This window comes from Hippocampus zosterae, chromosome 9 (assembly GCF_025434085.1).
Source record: "Hippocampus zosterae strain Florida chromosome 9, ASM2543408v3, whole genome shotgun sequence".
Classification (NCBI taxonomy): domain Eukaryota; kingdom Metazoa; phylum Chordata; class Actinopteri; order Syngnathiformes; family Syngnathidae; genus Hippocampus; species Hippocampus zosterae.
The window spans coordinates 13837231-13856028 of NC_067459.1; the positions used below are offsets into that span (position 1 = coordinate 13837231).

An 18798-nucleotide genomic window follows, 5' to 3' on the forward strand; every position below is an offset into this window, starting at 1 on the left:
AGGGTCCGGACAGAGGAGGTCCGGACAGAGGAGGTCGGCGGTCCGGACAGAGGAGCTCGGCGGTCCGGTCGTGGATCGCGGTCCGCCAGTTGAGGAAGAGGGCACTAGATAATCTAATGGTTTACGTCCTCAGGGAATAGGAAATGAAAGTCGTTTATTGACAAAAAAATTGGTCATTTCCAGCAAGAGCGAGTACTGTCAAGCAACCAGGAATGAAAGCATGATCTAGTTAGGTAAACCAACCTACAGTGTATCAATGTATGGAGAACCGCTGATGATCCAAAGCATTCCACATTACGTTTTATACAGTTAGCTATTTACACAGCGCACGTGTACTTTTAAAGGATGCTCTTAACGGATGGGTGGGGGGGATGTTGGCGCTATTTGATTTTCACCTGCTATGGGCAGAATTTTTCACCACCCCGTTTGGTTCAGCAGAGCTGTCGGCACTGTTGGACAGTCCATGTTGGTACGGTTGTGCCGATGCGTATTTGGAACTGAGAGTCGCCGCTTGGAATTGAAGCCGATTTACATGGGACGGGAGAAGTGAACCAATCTCTATTCGGACGCTACAGTTTATTTTTTACCTTCAAACGTAGCTTGTAGCAGCCGTGTGGGACTCCATGCACTTTTTGAGCAATGTGAAAGAAGACTTTGATTACCTCCTCTTGAATCTAGAACTGCTTCAAACAACATAAGGAATCTGCAGGAGTAGTCGTGATGATTATATGACTATCCATATGTTCTATTATTTTTGTTGTTTTATGTCAACAGTTTTGTAAAGCACTGTGTTACAGTGTCAGCTGTTGTGAAAGCGCTATATAAATAAAGATCTTGAATTATGTGGAATGATGTTGAAAGATATGAAATGACGTGGAATAGAATGTAATGATACGAAATGATATTGGCGAAAAATATGCAATATGATGGTACAAAGTATGGATTGCTCTCGAATGATATGGAAAGAGATGGAATTATGTGAAATGGTATTGAATTATGCAGACTGATAATGAATGATACTGTTGACAAATGTGCAATATGATCGTGAAAATACGGAAAGATATTGAATGGCAGTGTAAGAGATGCAATGACGTGGAATGATGATGAATAATATCAATTGATATGGAATCATGTTTGTTGGTGGTAATGTTTTTGGGATGTAGTTATGGTGAGAACAGTGAAAATTGTTTGCAAATTGAACATAGAGAATTGTAAATGATTTTTTTTTAATCTGTTCAGTGGCATTTGGAATTAATAGTGTTTTGGCGGGGGTAAAAAAAACGGGGTCATTGTGGTATATGGATCTAAGAAGATCATTCATGATGATGGGTTGTAGCATAGTTTTCACCCTAAGTATACGACTTTGGGGTCATTCAAGGGTAACTCTGTACATGGGGAGCCTTGGATAAACTCTAGCGCATTGTAATGCATTCTGACTCAAGTGAAACATATATTGCCATCTGCAGTGTATTTGCTAGAAGTCACCTGAAATCTCAGTTACTCATGCATCAAACTCAACCGCCGTGCTCGCTCTGTCCATGCGCATCAGCGTGAGCCCAGTCGGAACGTATCAGTGTTGTCCAAACGAACTAGGTCATGTTGGTGGGATGTCTTGGAGGCAAACATTTAGTTGTATGTTGGCCACATTGGAAGACGTGGTGTGAAGCGTGATGTCAAAAGATCACGCAGCCATGCGGGTCCGCTGGCTATTTGACTCAGCTTTCCCCGCAGGAGGTCATTTTAGACATTCACACTTCTGCAAATCTATCGAGCCAGTTTACACAAAGTAGGTATGTTTATTCAGATCTGTTGTGGTAACATAAATATTTTTAAATGACTTCAAAAAAGTTTTGCCGCACTCAGCACAATCATGCGTTTGTTTTCTTGAAACAAAATGCATGAGAACTAGCAATTATTACTACCGGATCATTTGTTCTGGTAGGTTTCCATGGCAGTGTTTTAAAATGGCTAACCATGTAAAGGGTGGAGCCAAACATGCTGTTGTTTGGTGACTGGGTGGCAGAAAACACTCCATGAGAATGTGGGCCAAGTTACACTGAGCAAGAATATAAACGCAACCCTTTTAAGACTTTTGTAAGGCTTTTTCTATGTAGACGAAAACCAGACTCTTTCAAATATTGTTCACACATCTGTCTAAATTCTGTGTTAGTTAGCTCTAGTTCGTTAGTTCTCATTTGCCAAAATAATCCAGATCAAGATTCTGATTAGGCAGCCTGATTAATTGCACAGGTGTGCCTTGGGTTGTATCAAGCCCATTCAAGAATATTTTGGTGAAGGGTCAAGCACTAAAATAAAAAACAGTCAGTACAGCGTGAGTTTTTTCTTTTAATTTGTTTTCCAATTCTACCATGGGTATTAATAAGAGGATTTCATTTGATAATACGGTATGCAGAGTTTAAAAAAATGTTTCCAAAAAGGTTAACGCTTCTTCATCTTGCATCGGTTCCTCGGTCCAGCACATCCTATGCAGTAATAACACCACACAGCCGTTATAATGTATGGTTCTTTATTTATTTTTTGCAGATAACATATATTGCAATCATGCTTTTTCATAGAACACAGAGACATTTATGATATATATATTTTTTACATATAATATTTTACATCAGGCGCGAGAAACAGCTAAAAATATACAAAACAATATTCTCTGACTAGACATTTCTATATTATTATTATTATTATCATCATATTAACTGCATTGTTACGCTATTCTGTTATGATCATTTGTAGAGCGGAGAGAGAAAGTTGTGCTTTAGGCTTTCCGAGATGATGATGATAATATTGCGGAAAACGACAGATCATACACTTTTTTTTTCCACAATGACTCGACAGAAGAAAAGAGAACAAAAAAAATCTGATTTGTACGGACATTCACAGATACATGTAGTACACAGTCTAGTTTACAACATCATTCAATAGAGAAACTGCATTACGGTAACTTTGTACAAAAAAAAATGCACCGAATCCTTCATCGTCGTAGTTTTCATTTACATACTGAATACATACTAAATAAAAATAACCTAGCAGGACGGATTCAACCTGATTCCTGTCGCATGTAGCTGCCACAGAAGCAAATTTAATTTTCATCAATATCAGTTTTTTTAAAACTCTTTCTTCACAGTAATAAGATAAGACAAGATATCCTTTATTCATATTGCCGTGCAAACTTGATATGTAATAATAGGTTTTCCTTTAGCCTAAGAAAAGGAGTCGCAGGGATTTAGATAAATCCCAACCACTGTGAAAGTCGCCTTGCTCGATCGTCATTTACAATTATGAGATAAAATGCGAACAAAGAAACCACACAAACGCACTTGTGCACATGCACACACACAGACACACACACACACACACACATACCTAGAGACACACGCACACAGGATTTGGATCTGTTTTTCCAAAGATCACAGGTGAAACGTTTTGTCGAGAAGGTGAAATTTCGATGACCGTGAATTTCCTCAAATAGCGGCCGTTCCACAAATGCCCGCTTGAGATGAATAAATGTCTTCCTCAAATATGCAGACATTAAAGCTAAACCTGTTGCTAACCAAAACAGCAATACTTACTAAGCATAATGATGGATAACAGTTCTTTTTATAATGATATAAATTTTATAATAATTTTAAATTTAATAATTTTCCTCAATCATTGTTAGTCATTATTGGAAAAAAATATATTTGTACAAATCAAGGCCTCTCTCTCCTAATAAACTTTTCTCCCCCATCTGCGGCCATTCAATTGAGGAACTACGGTATACATCTTTTTTTTTTTTTAAATAATAATATATATTTATATCACGCAAACTGCTTCAGTGTTTCATATCGGGTGAGCATTTGGTCACATCCACCTTAGTTCCTGAGCAGTGGATTATGAAACATGGTTCGAATATGTTCTAGAAACCCTTCAAATAGTCAGTCGCAGCCTCTCTGTCACTTTAGCTTATTGCTCGAGTACCCGTTCACCCTCTGAACTGAATGCTTTGAGGATCGTAATACACAATGGGATGTCGCCCTAACTGACATTCTGCAAGAGCTGATGACTTGACCACACTGCTCCGATGAATTTTGCACCTGTAATATTCAAACCGGCGTGTGCTCGCGTTTGGCCCTTTCTCTGTCTTGAATATACAAAACTACCTCAATTATTCTACAAAAAAATAAAATAAAGGATTCTAACAACACACTGTACATAGTTCATGTTATTGTTCAGTCAGAAAAACAAGACAAAACTGTCAACAGTGATGACAGTCTTTTGCTACATATCCTACTGAAGTGTGTACGTGTGTGTATGTCTATATATATGTATAGATATGTATGTGTGTGTATATATATACTGTATAGACAGTATATACAGTATATGTATTTTTTTGTATCGTTATTTTTGCTGTTGTCAATAGGTTTTGAACTCAGCACACTTGTGCTTTTCAAAGGCGTAAACCCCCAAGACGTGGCTGGTAAACAACTGAAATGAATAATGGTGATGTCTTATATTTTGCTCCATTCGCATTGCACTTCCAGAGATTTCATTTAAAATTCTCATCTACAACATGGCATCTATTTAAGGAAATTCTACAAGCCAAAATGCACCAGATATTTTGCCTTTGTACAGTAATTGTAGTCTAAAATATTTAATCAATACAGGTCTCCAAATTTAAGCGTTTTGATTTAATTTTACTTCCTAAGTCATACTTCTCTTACTAAAATGTATATATATATTTTTTTTTGCATAATGAACTTTAAAATTACACAACACTTTGTCTGGGTAGTTTCCTCTGTATAATACAACAATAAAATAAAAACAGATTTCATAAGAATAATCTTAAGAATAAATGTGGTCGGGTTGGTCTCACGTGTCCCCAGGAGGTAGGTGAATGAAAGCAGACATGGGCGTCTGGTGGTCGTTCCCAACCTTGATTCCGCTTCTCGTGGGGGTGTTTTCGGACCCCGATGGAGAACCGTTGAGACAAAAGAGACGCTCACGAAATTCTAGATGTACGCCTCCTCGGTGGCGGGGTTCTGATTCTGGGTTTCCGTCTGCTGCTCTGGGCCATTTTCCTGAGCCTTCACCAGCACCACCGGCTTGATCATCATTCTCAGACGCTGCAGAGGAGGGACGATAAATGGAGAACAGTCTTGGTTGACTTGAATCCATCAATCCATACTACTTTGAACCATAAAACAATCCATCCATCTTTCCAATCTTCTTTATTCCATCTATCATCTGTCCATCCTTATGTCTTTGATACATAGACTCATCATTGGTTTTCATTCTTGGATTCATCTCAAATTAATGCACAGTTCTCCTTCCTGTTTGTGCATTCATCTTTCCAACTCTGATCCAAAATATCCCGTCATCCATCCATTGCAATTCGATTCGTGTACGGTAATGATTTTTGTCACATTGTAGCTTTAGTTTTCTACTATCGGACCAGAATGACTGTGAACCCATTTATTGAATGAATGTAAGCCTCATATTATCAAATATGCACAACAAATGGGTAAGTAGTTAAGATGAGGGGCCAATAAAAATAAATGAATTAATAAATAAAAAAAATTCCTATATATATACCGGTATGTATATATATATATATAGGGCAAGCAACAGCAACAAAAAAAAGAATGCAACGTCCCAATTTTATTAAAAGTGAATAAACCTTTTATTTCAAGTGAAGTTGATTCACTTGAAAATCTTGGTATTTTGGCAAGAATCGCTGAGTTTGCACGTTCTCTCCGTGCCAGTGTGGGTTTTCTCCGGGTACTCCGGTTTCCTCCCACATTCCAAAAACATCCAACGCAGGCTGATTGAATGCTCGTGTTTCTCCCTAGGTGTGAGTGTCAGCTTGTATGCCAATGTGTGCCCTGCGACTGGCTGGCAACCGGTTCAGGGTGTCACCCACCAACTGTCCGCAGTCAGCTGGGATAGGCTCGAGCACTCCTGCGACCCTTGTGAGGATAAAGCGGATCGGAAAATGGATGGATGGATGAATGGATGGATGGATGGATGGCAAGAATCACTTATTGCAGGATACGTGAGATGAAGTGTCATACCCCATCTGGCCCCCCGTGCCTTGAGTTTGACACCCGTAATGGAGCCATTCATTTTGTTTTAATCCATATAAATTAAGATAAAATGTGACAACTCGTATTATTCCGACAACCACCATCCTCCTCATCATCAGCCGCGCAATTAAAGTGAAGACGCTTGACAGGCAACGCTGAGGCACCGTCCGCATTTCGTGAGCAGCGCCTGTGAGCCATAAAGTGCCTTCTGATTGCTACTATTAAGACAATCAGCTGCCACCGCGCCTCCTGACACCTGCGCATCGCCGCCGACAGCCTCTGTAATTAGCGCCCATTTCCTGCCACATCGGCGACTGTCAAGCTCAGCCGAGTGGAGGATCCATATAGATTTGTGCTCGCCATAACTGCACATCCTTGACGTAAATGATGCAGCCAAAAAAATAGACATTTACTGCAGTTCAGTCAGTCCTCTGAATACAATCTGTACTCGTCTCAAGTAGTTCAACAGAACTCATTATGATCTCCATTTTATAAATCCTTTTATCTTACGCTTAATTTCTCGGGGCACTTATCCCATTTTCACGCCGCATGCCCACATGTTTGCTTATTACAGTAGTTTGTGTCGCACTGCTCTGTTAATACACTAAATCGCATTATGCAAAGCTGCGGCACTTCAATATCAAATGTGAAGGGACTACACTCTTTGGCCACGCCGATGTTTTTTGCACATTCTCAAAATGTATGTGGAGGAGAAAGAAAGCTCGGTAAGTCAGAGTTTGCATTGTAAGACACTTAAAACGCTAGGTACTTTATTCCAGTGTGTTCAGAAAGTGTTCTTACTTTTTCCAAATTTTATTTCACCGTCTTCATCCGACCTGGATTTAATTTTGTTGAGTTTCTGCACATGTATTAAACTAATAATGGTCACAAATACATAAGTGCATCCGTATTCAGAGCCTTTGCTCAATACTTTGTTGTTAACCTTTGGCAGCGATTACAGCCTCAAGCCTTTTTGAATATATTGCCACAAGCATGTGTTTGGGCACTTTTGCTCACTTTTATAGCGCTCCTGCTTGGCTCACACTAGAACACCCATGTTTTTGACCATGTGGGATGTTGTGTGTAGAATAGAATTGTAAACGCTGTAACATTTAAAAAAAAAAAGGCGAAGCACTGTGAAGCTACACTGTATGTAGCTTGCATGTGAAGAAAAAATACAAAATGGAATTCAACCCGAATGTCAAAAGTCAACGAAAATTGCACATGGTGAGCTGCTTTCACATGACTTTTATGGTGTGATGATTGTCGCACCTGTCTGTACAAGATGGTGACCGTCAGTTTCGATTGATAATGCTGTTTTTCCAGTGATAACATCTATATAAATTTAGTTTATTTAGCTGACATTAACCCATAAAGAGGCTTGAAATGGTAGTTGCTTTGTTTTTCTTTTTCAATGATATCAAACATTGATTATTAACCAAAGGTTTGAACAGAGTCAAGAGTCTTCACCCTGTGCTTTTCAAAGAAAAGCTCCAATACTATTTGCCGTGAGCATTTTGAATGTATCTCTTTTAATTTCTTGGCTGCAAATATTATACCCCCCCCCCCACACACACACACACAGCCCCACCCCACCCACAACAGATGCAAAAGAGAGCCAAAAGCCAGACAGAGTGTTACCTCTTTGTATGTGCCTTTGAGTGTGAGGAACATGTAGCCCATGTAGCCAGGAATGAGGACCATGGAGGAGAGGGCCATTAACCACCCTACACCCTGGCCCCAGGCTGGGAACACATAATCGCCCATGGTGAGGGGTACCATCTGCACGGCACTGAACAGGAACACTCCCTGGAAACGAGACGCCAGGGTACAAATGTCATCATCTGCATCCTCACAAAGTCATCAACCAAATTATAGTCGGCCAGATGTCTGCGATATATGGTTCACATTTGGGTGTCAGTGGACCAAGGTTATTACAAATAAAAATAATTGAAAAAAAAAAGATTGAAAAAAAAAAACATTTTCGTTCATAACCAACCTGCTTTTAAAGAACAAAAACTAACTGAAACTATATCTTATGTGAATAAAAGTAAGTATAACGAACAATAATTAGAGCCAGAATGTTCATTTTTGTTTCTTTCATCTCACTTATCATAAATTTTCTGAATTTGAAATTTATTTATTTGGGTACTGCTGTACATCCGTATCTACAGAAGAACCAAGGTCAAAATATTTGTTTGAGAATTATAGTTACCACGATATTTACTGAAGTGATCTTTTTTTTATCTTGTCCTCGATAAATACTGCATATGTTTAAAAAAAAACAACTAATAAAAACAAAAGTAAGCACGAGTCAAAAAGAATTAAAAAAAATAAGATGAAGATTCGAAAACTACCATATTTTTCGCACTATAGACGCACCTTTCCTTAAAAGATGACTTGTGCGCCTTATAATCCGATATGCCTTATTTGTGGATCAATATTCTGATTTCTTGGACATAGTAGTTTAAATGTTCTGTAAAGCGCTTTGTTACAGCTGCATTGGTTGTGAAAGCTCTATAAAAATAAAGCTGTATTGTATTGGATTCCTTCAGTGTAGCCCCATCTAGTGGATGCATAATGCAACAGCAGCCACGATTGTAGCTTCCCTTCTCTGCGCCTTATAATGAAATGCGCCCGATATATGAAAACTGTTTTAAAATAGGTGCGCCTTATACTCCGAAGCACCTTAAAGTACAGAAAATACGGGATTAAAAAGATGCATTGGACAAATAGATAAGAGAGTGTCTTGGTTTACTGTGTGCAGGAATGGGAACTAACCTATGTCCCCTCAGTAGTAAAGTCATAATTATGGCAAAACCTTAAGTCAATACAGCAAGTACTGCAGTCATAACCGTTTTGAGATTTTGGCTCTTGGGCTGTACTTACGGCCACGATTAGCGGCGTGAAAACAACCCAGCAGGCCTTCCACCACAGACAGGGCCGGTGGCCGATCATTTCCTCAATGTTGTCGTAAAACTTATTCACGCCTGCCAAAGAATATTAAAGCATCGTCAATCCATAGCGTCATCTCGGAATCTCCCCTCAATACAAACTTCACTTTATTACAAATGTGCCTTACCGTAGAACCACGAAATGGAAACACACTCGAAGAAGACGAGGAAGAGTAGACACATCCCACTGGCTGAGTAGTAGTCAAATAGCTTAAACACATACAGGCCACCCTACAGAATGAGACGCAAGAGGACAGTGATGAAGGGACTCGGACAGAATCGTAACATAAACGAAGGCAATTAGGGTATGTGGGCAAGTCGCAGGCCAGTCAAGTGGAACAAGATCGGGAGAGCGACGTCTCGTTGGTGAGGACATCATTGCAAACATGTCCTGAGTAGGTCCATCTCGGCTGCAAATGAATGCTCATCAATTCCTCTGAAGCTTTTATTCCGAACAGTTTTCTTCTAGTACATGCTGCCTGTACACCATTTTTCCTTTCCAAGTGGAAGTGAGCATATACACCCTAAACATAATTTTTGCCTGCATCAAACAATTATCTCTGTGTGTTTTGCTTTTTCCTTTGTCCTTTTACTACACTTTTCTAGAAAGAACAACATTAATGATGTGGAATGACAAATCTTGATCATGGTTTTAAATCGAAAGGTTGTTGTTTCAGGTTTGAATCAGATTCCTGTTAGCATGATAGTGTGCGCATCTGGCATTGCTTTTTCTGGAACAATAGATTTTTCTATTGCACTGGTCCTCAATTGGGCTGCGAGTGAGTTGGAACGAATCACAGCTGTCTTTGGGCGAAAGGCGGTGTACACCCTGGTCTGGTTGCGAGATAATCACTGAAAACAAAGGACTGTGGTTTATATATTGTTGGGAGGCTGCATTTCAGTCACGACTGTTTGTGCCATTCGACAAGAAGGACGCAGAGTGCAGATGTAAACTGCTGTGTTAGCATGTCATGCTAGCTGCCATTGCTAATATTAAAGAATTAGGTGCGTGACTTTCATTTGGACTCAGATTTTGAAAAAATTAAAAATTTGTTTTGCCATTTTTAATGGATTAACTGTAGACCTAATTTTGAATTCATATTTTTAATAATACTCAAGTTTTACCACACTATAAAGTCTTCTCTATTCTTTATCCTGGCCCACCAACCATTGACAGTATCAAGAGTCCTCTAATATGTATTGCTTTAATTTAGATTTTTTTTGTCCCTAAAGTTGGTGAATTCAAATGTATTTTTTTAGTCAGTTAACTCATTAAATAAATGTAAATTCATATATTATAAAGTATAAGAGAGAGAGAGAGAGAGAGAGAGAGAGAGAGAGAGAGAGAGAGAGAGAGAGAGAGAGACCTGTATATTTCCTAACTTTTCAAGGATTTGTTCATACATTATATTCGATTCTTTTTCACTTCCTGGTTAATTAACATCATTAATATAATTTAAAGCACAGTAATAACATTAAAAGGTGATACTGAAATATTTTATTTTTGGAATAAACTATTTTTCACTGTTTTTCAGAGACATGTTAGCCATTTATTTTAATCTCACTCTTGCTTTTAACATTGCCTGAGAAGTTATTAAATGTTTGATGGGCACGACAGTTTGGACATAAAATGGAAAGTTCACCAAATGGTAATCCCACCGGATTGCTGTGTTGATTTACCTGTGTGATGTTGGACAGCCCAATAATGTAAGAGACGAGGCAGACGATGGCAATGAAAATCTCGCGACGCTTCCGCAGAATATGAGGGAACTCGTCTACCAGAGCGGTGATGAAGCCTTCCACGGTGCAGAACTGGAGGAGTCGCACAGTCAGTCGATTGTTTTTCATCGCAACTTATGCGTCATGGTCTCGTCAGGTTATGTCAGTACCTGGCTGTCAATTCCCAACATCAGCAGCATGGAGAAGAAGAGGATGGCCCACAGAGGGGAGATTGGCAGCTGGGTGACGGCCTCGGGATAAGCCAAAAATGCCAGGCCAGGTCCTTGAAACACGCATGGGGGAAAAGGGCATTGAGACCATCCATCTGGCCATTTTCTACACTGCTATTCCTGTTTGGGATCATGGGTGACCTGGACTCTATCCAGTGTGACTTGGGGCGAGAGGTCTGACTGGCCACCAGTCAATCACAGGGCTGCATTAAGAACATTTTTGTGTATAGCGCATGTAGTCATTAGGAATGTGTTTGAGCTACAGTCTAACCCAGCTGACTTTGGATGACAGGTAGGGTACCCTGAACCTTGGAACGGTTAGGCGGATGTGTTAACCACTATTGCATTGTGGGTATTTAAACCCTTCGTGTCAAATTTAACTAAGGATGACTTTTTTTTCAACCCTGAGTGAAGAGGGGAACAAGTAAAAAGTTGTTTTGGCTTAAGTTTGAAGACAGTGCTGCGACTGTAAGGGAAGATAATATGAACTAAAAGAAGATGAAATGGAAAAAGAAGACGCTGAAAATAAGTCAAAAGCGTCCTTGGGGGTGCTGAATGTCGGACTAAACTTGAGAGGATTTACAAAGGATGCAAAGACATGCGAAATCACTGCACAATTTTCTTTTTTGTTTTTCTAATTAACCCCGAAATCAAAACCCAGTCACAAGTTTCCCCTTTCTGACTCAAAGAATATCACATCTAGCGTATTCGGGAGCTAATTATTTGCACCATTCCGAGTGCTGTTGCCTTTTCTGATTGCAGAGTTTCAACATTGATTGCAATTACCTGAGGCTGCCACATCAGCAATGGGTCTCTTTGTCACGTTCGCCATGAATCCCACAATAGAGAAGATGACAAAGCCGGCGAACATGCTGGTGAAGGAGTTGATGCAGCAGACAATGACAGAATCTCTGTCGGGAGGGAGACAAAGCACAAGGCGGCTATTGTCACGCCGATATCAATTCCTTATCATCCCGTCACACATTGGTGAAAGCGATGGGGGTGGGGGGGGGGGGGAAATTGGGTGAGGAGCCATTTTGCATCCGGCGCAAAAGAAATGGCTGCTCCCCCCCCCCCCCCCCCGTTCCTTTGAAATTGGCAGTCATTTAAAATCGGACCTGGGGGATGCTGACTTGTGTTGTTAAAACGGAAATGAGATTGAATGAAGCAGTTTGAAAACAGCACGGCAGAAATACTGAAACACTTATGAAAAACTGGAAACCCAAATTTGCTGTTCGGGGTACAGTTAGAATCCAGTCCTGTTGCTAAAGGTATTGGGTGGAACAAAATAGCCATTTATCCGTCATATCTTAATAATTATCTGCACGCTGACATCTTTTATCATCTCTTATCTAATCTTGTTGCAGCTGTGATTATTATATTTTTTTTTTGGTACACTTCTCGGTGTCTTGTCAACAACAGCCTTTGTTTTTTAATGAACCAAATGTTAAAATAAAAAAATCATGAAAAAAGGCAAAGAGCTTTTGTTTCACTTTTGAGGCAAGTCAGTGTGAAGGTAATCATCATTATTTTGTTCACATTAATTTAAAATGTGGATGTAAATGGGCAAAAAAACAAAGACAGACTCGATCAACTGATATCTCGAGGTGGTTTGAACTCCATGTTTTGTTTGGCTTTTGAGACAACCCACAACAGCATTTAAGAATGAAAGCTGTCTGAGAATACTTTCTGTCAATAAACCAAATGTTAAACACACAAAAACGTCTGACGAGTAAGTACTTTGCGTTTATAAGCATGTGATTCAGAGTAAAATGTGATTTTCATTGCGGATCTTTGTCTATGTATCAAAACAGTACTTTGTGCTGTCATATTTTTATTGGCTAAGTAATGCGATCATTTTTTCATGGCAGGTTTCTCTGTAATCCTGACGCCTAATTGGTACGATTTTCACAGGCAATGCTAATCATTCAACTCGGACGGCTCTATGTGTCTTTCCCAGTACCAAAATAAAAGTACAGTTAAGTTCCCACGCTGCAAAAGTCAAGGCTTCAAAAGAGGTATCTTTAAGGTTATACATAGCTTTAGAATGAGAAATGTATTTCCTTGACCCGAGTTGTAATTTAGAATAAAAAGGTTTTTGACTAACGTCCACCAGAAAAATCCAAGCCAGGACCGAAACTGTGTCGGTAACCAGTGTTGGCTCACACAGAACCCAACAATTAATTAGCAGGATATATTAAACCTACCTGTAGACGTTGTTATTGAAGGGGTTGTAGCTTCCCAGCGCAATCAGAGAACCCAAACCCAGTCCATAGGAAAAGAAGATCTGAGTGGCAGCATCTAGCCAAACCTGATTCGCAGCGCAGAAAACAAAATAATTACATAACACTAACCGTAACCATCCAGAACATCCATTTTCTAATCCGCTTATCCTCCCGAGGCTCGCGGGCATGCTGGAGCCTATCCCAGCTGTGTTGGGGCAGTAGGCGGGGTACACCCTGAGCCAATCGCGAGGCACACAGACGAACAGCCATCCACGCTCACACTCACATCGAGGGACAATTTAGAGTGTTCTATTAGCCTGCCATGCATGTTTTGAGAATTTGGGAGGAAACCGGAGTGCCTGGAGAAGACTCATTCAGGCAGCACGAAGAGAACATGCATACTCTACGCAGGAGTTGGACGTGTTAAGCAGTTGTCTATCGTGCCGCCGGAGATGTAGCTATTGTACCTAGCGTACTTAATTTTAGGGCTTGATGTAAAGTGCACCTTAATTGTGTCTATGGAACTCTGCTAGTAGAAGTCCAACATCTTCTCTACAATATTTTCCAAGTTTACTGGGATGTTATTCAAATGTAGCATAGAAATTAGTAGCGATACCAACATTTTTCTAAGCTAACTAGAAAAAAAAACTGTCCTCGCCTCGAAGTGATGGAGTTTAGGTGACATAAATTCTTCACAACCAAATGTAACATTTTCAGAAGCAAAACAACAACGCACTGCTTGTACCTCAGACCGTGTCAGTTTGTCAAAGTCTGGCGTGATGTAGAAGAGGATTCCATCAATAGCTCCAGGCAGACTGATGCCGCGGCAAAACAGGATGAACAGCATAAAGTACGGATATGTGGCTGAAAAGTACACCACCTGAAAATGACGGGAAGTCCTTGTTAGACCAATTTGGTAATTTTTCCACAAACTAGATAACCATAACGCCAAGTGCTTCTGCTGTGGCAGTGGAGCACAAGAACCTATTCAGCCAACAACAATCCTAAGGTAATTCTAGGATGGGAGCAAACCGTGATTTAAATGGCCAACCCCCCCCCCCCCCAAAAAAAAAAAAACATTTAGCTTTAGAACAATTGTACAATAAAGTTGTTTGTGATGACACTATGCCGCAACAGTTAAACCAACACCTCCTCAAGTTGGATGATTGACGGAAGGGTAATGTGAAGTTATGTAATCCCCTACAACCCCCAAACCTCCAAATCCCCCGTACCCCCAGCACGGTATTCCGGCGTGTGGCGGTGACAGCTCGGCAACCTTCAGCGATGAATCGCGCGTCTTGTTTGCAGTGAAAGCTAAATGTTTCCTTTGTGCCATGTCCTTAGCCACTGACTCACTTTGCCAGTCCAGCTGACCCCCTTCCAGATGCAAAAATAGACCAGCACCCAGGCGATAGCCAGGGTGATGGCCAGGGGGATCCTGACCTCTCCAGGCTTCTCGAGGCCATCGGTCAGCTGGTGCATGTTGCGTCTGCAAGGGCAAGGGGGTGAAGTTTGTTTTACTGTAAGCAAAATGACTGAAATTTGTAGTACAGATGTTTGTGAAAAAGCTCAGGAAAGTAGAAATATGGCTGCAGATCCTGTACGTAACAGGGATATAATAGATTTTTCATAATAGTTTTTATTTTGGACTTTTGTTTTTTAAAATTCAGTTCGCTTCATATGGTTTTCAGACCAGGTTTGTAAATTTGTTTGTTTGTTTTAAGTGCTTTGATCAAGCGGTACTGAAGATGAATGAATGCTTTAGTTTGTTTAGTTGTTTTAGTTTTTCTTAGTTTTAGTATTAATTTTAGTTTTTTTTTTTTTAATGTAAGAACACCAGGTTTTTTTGTAATAATAAATACACAATCATTTGTTACAATTTCATTGCGGGCACAACATGGCAGTCGCAACTTGACCGGTTAATGTATTACACAACAAAAGCCCCCTCTTTTTATTTTACTGTTACGATAACACAAAATGTTATCTGTTTGAAGGCTGTTGTTTTTGCCGTGGGGGTGCTCCTGATGAGTGCTTCGCAAATGATCGACATATTACAAGTCATGCCTTCGGTTTCTGATTGATTGTTTTTCCGCGGGTGCGGTGGTTTCTTATTTATTAAGTGACATACGATGGGGTCAGAGATGACTGATTGGGTCAGAGATCACACATGCAGTTTGACTTTTTAGGCACATTATTCCATATATTGTTAGTTCAACTCTTAAACTATGTATTGTTATTTAATGAATTGTTAATTTGGTATTATATATATATATATATATATATATATATATATATATGCATGTACATATTAATATATGTATATGCAGTATGTATAAATATTGTTAGTATTGGTATGTAAAAAGCAGATGGCCTACTTCCTACCATGTCACAATTTTTTGCCATTGTTCGTCAACAACAAATTTGTTAAAAAATGTCTTTAGTTGTTCCCTGTTCATAGTGATCAGCATGATCATTTCCTATGTTGCATAATGTTGCATTTCCTGTTCTATGGTTAGCATTGTAATTTTTTCATTTTCTCATCCGTGGCACCCTTTAAAAAAAGAAAACAACAACACACAAACTCTTCTGGAAGCCATCTTTAAAAATACTCGCCGAGCTGAAATTTCTCAAATTTTGCACTCGTTTGACTTCTGTGGCATGTAAAGCCAGTTGAACTCTGACATCTGGGGCATTCAACTTTCGAAATCCCACAATATGGAATACTTGAGGTTAATTCAAACAATGTAAAAGGACTCTGAGTCTGCGCAACTTACTCCCAGAACTCTACCACGGCACTGGTGAGGTTCCTGGTGTCAGCGATGCTGTAGTTGGTGTAGCAGCGGTCTGTGTTCCAAGAATTACCACAAGTCTGCCATGGCAGGTCCTGGAGAGAAAAAAAATCTTTTGACTTGGAACTGCACTTTCCCACCTCCGGGTCCAATTCTGTGTGCCAAGTCCATGATAGTCTTTGAGGTGTGGGGTTTGAGGGGGGACATTGCGATTTCATGCTTCTCTCTATAAACAGGTTGACTCATCGCCAGAATGCATTTATCAATGGCTTACGTAAAGCGCTAATTATGTGGGAAAGGAAGTAGTAAATGTCATAGTCTATTTCATGTTTTACAACCTTTGTTGTTGTTTTTGTTTCTCTCGTGCAGTCTATTCGGCATGACTAAATAACGTCAGGTTTCTACGTTCACGTTGATATGTTTTGTAGATCATTCGGAAAGATACTCACGGTTGTGAAGGAGTTGTACAGATAGTAAAGAGCCCAGGAAATGATGACAATATAATATATGTTAAGCCAGAAGGAGAGAACAGCAGCGGCCAGACCGACACCTAAAACAATACGCAGAGCTTTGAATGAAATATTTATGAGACATTTTTGCATGGCCACACTCTTATTTATGCTCGTTATTTTGAACCTTTATTTAGAGTAATAGCACAATTTTTATTGCCGTTTTGGGCACTCAGCATGAAAAACAAATCAACCTAATTTTTTGTTATTATTAATTGCTGGAATGCACATTTGCTCTCCAAACACATTAAATAAAAAAAACACACACACAAACACAAGTATCAACACTAAATTTGATATGGAAAAAAAATGTGCTTTTTTTTTTTTTACCTTTGAACATGGGAGCCAGCTTCCACACTCCAAGCCCCCCTATAGACGTGTACTGACCAAGAGCCGTCTCCAGAAAGAAGAGGGGCATGCCGGCAAATATCAAGGTCAAAAAGTAGGGAATCAAGAAGGCTCCTGTGAGAGGTAAAATTTGAAAAAAGGGAGGGTTCAGTGATAGCAACTATAAAGGATAAATATTCAACAGCATATATTCCAGATGTTGTAAAAGGGGATGAATTGAGCACAGGACGCCTGTGCGTAATTACGCACGGCTACACATTTGGATTTAAGAGAAACTGAATCCGGGTATTGATTCCTTTGGAAGAAAAAAAGAACTCCTGATTACCTCCGCCATTCTTTCCACACAAATAAGGAAATCTCCACACATTCCCGAGTCCGATTGCGTATCCCACACACGAGAGCAAGAAGTCAAATTTCCCGCTCCACGTCTCTCGCTCGGGTATGTCCTTTTTGTTCTTCTGCACCTTTACCACCAGCGTTTTGGGTTTGTCGTTGGCCGTGCTCGTCGGCGCCTCGCTCACGGTCTCCGTGAGGACGTGGCCGTCCGACGCTTTGGTCCCGTTCGTGGCCATGCTCGCGTCGAAGGACGAAGGTAGGAGGAGAAGGAAAGGGGCACCACGTCAGTAGCACCGGTTCGGGTCGCGCAGCCTCTCCGTCCCGGTTCGCTGTCGGAAGAATGCGTAATATGTTCATTAGACTCCTAAAAAAATAACAACAACAACAACAACAACACTTTCCACTTCCAAGCGGATTCGAATGGGTTTCTTCGCTTCATGGGTGTGAAAAGACGAAAAAAAAAACCCAAACTACCCAATTAATCCAATAAACGAACAATGAGCGCTTGCATGCAGAGAAATGTGCAGGCTGCTCTCTAAAAAGCCATTTAGGAGCCAGACGCCACGCTTAGGTGGCAAATTGACACAACAAGGAAAAAAGATGAATGAATGAAGATCAACAATGAGAAATGAGACAAGTCATACCCTCGTTTTGGAGTATTTTATAGAAATGCAGCTTTTACTTTTTTTTTTTTTGCACTTCGCCGTAAAATAAATGCACGAGTGGATGATTGCGCGCAATTACGCACGAGAGTTGAATAGTTTCCTCTTTGAAGCACATACATTTACACGTAATTCATTTAGAAATCTCCTTTCTACCAAACATACGGTGAAATAATACACACATTTAGGTACGTTGACTATTTTAAATAAATAGCACAGCAAATATTGAAGAGGGGGGAAAAAGACAGTAGCATACTTACAGTTGACTATTTAGTCTTCCTGGTGAACATAAATCCCCAAAAGTAATTCCTTGCACTTTTAGTGTGCGTCTTGTCTGGAAAATTCGCATCCGATCCGCCCGCTGGCGAGTAAATGATCCCTAGGGTGGAGGATGGACGTTTGGCGAAAAGAAGAAGAAGAAGAAGCAGAAGAAGGAGGGATAGATGGAAGGTCGGCGGAAGAGGGTGTGCGCTGCTGTCCTTAAAGGAGTGGTGCTGAACGAGAGGCAGCCGACAGACGAGAAGACGCGACGAGAAGGAGCCGTCTGACTTGGAGCGAGCAGGGGCGTAGCGATGCGCAGCGCGGCTTCATCCACATAGTTGGTCGAGCGCCCCCCTCCTCCTCCACTCACACATACACACACACACACGCACGGACACACAAGGCAACTAGTCCAACATGTCCAGTTTGGATGGATGGCAGCGGCTTTGGGAGAGGAGCATCTTCTTGTCCCAAGGTTTTATATCCTTTCTCACCTCCCCCCCCCTGCAACTTCTCTCTCTTGCTCTCTCTCTTTCTCACTCCCAGACTCACCCGAAGGACATTGATGTTGTTTATTCCATCCAACATGATTAACCTGTGTTTGCTGAATGTGCAAAGTGTTGAATGTGTCCCCTGAACACCTCAAAGTAAAACTCTTATTTCTACCTGTTTAAAAAAAATAGGG

The 18798-nt window shown here is 40.4% G+C and overlaps 1 protein-coding gene across 1 annotated transcript; it reads right to left on the reverse strand.

Annotated features, from left to right (window-relative positions):
* Positions 1–2510: 2510 nt before the first annotated feature.
* slc6a1b (solute carrier family 6 member 1b) lies at positions 2511–18574 on the reverse strand. The gene is made up of 15 exons (XM_052076497.1): positions 18113–18574; positions 17180–17519; positions 16837–16968; positions 16447–16547; positions 15983–16092; positions 14565–14697; positions 13954–14088; positions 13191–13294; positions 11770–11894; positions 10924–11036; positions 10715–10846; positions 9163–9265; positions 8970–9070; positions 7722–7889; positions 2511–5120 (listed from the first exon to the last, which is right to left on the reverse strand). The coding sequence occupies exons 2-15, from the start codon at positions 17424–17426 to the stop codon at positions 5007–5009; spliced, it is 1818 nt and encodes a 605-aa protein (XP_051932457.1). The 5' UTR covers positions 17427–17519; positions 18113–18574; the 3' UTR covers positions 2511–5006.
* Positions 18575–18798: the final 224 nt, after the last annotated feature.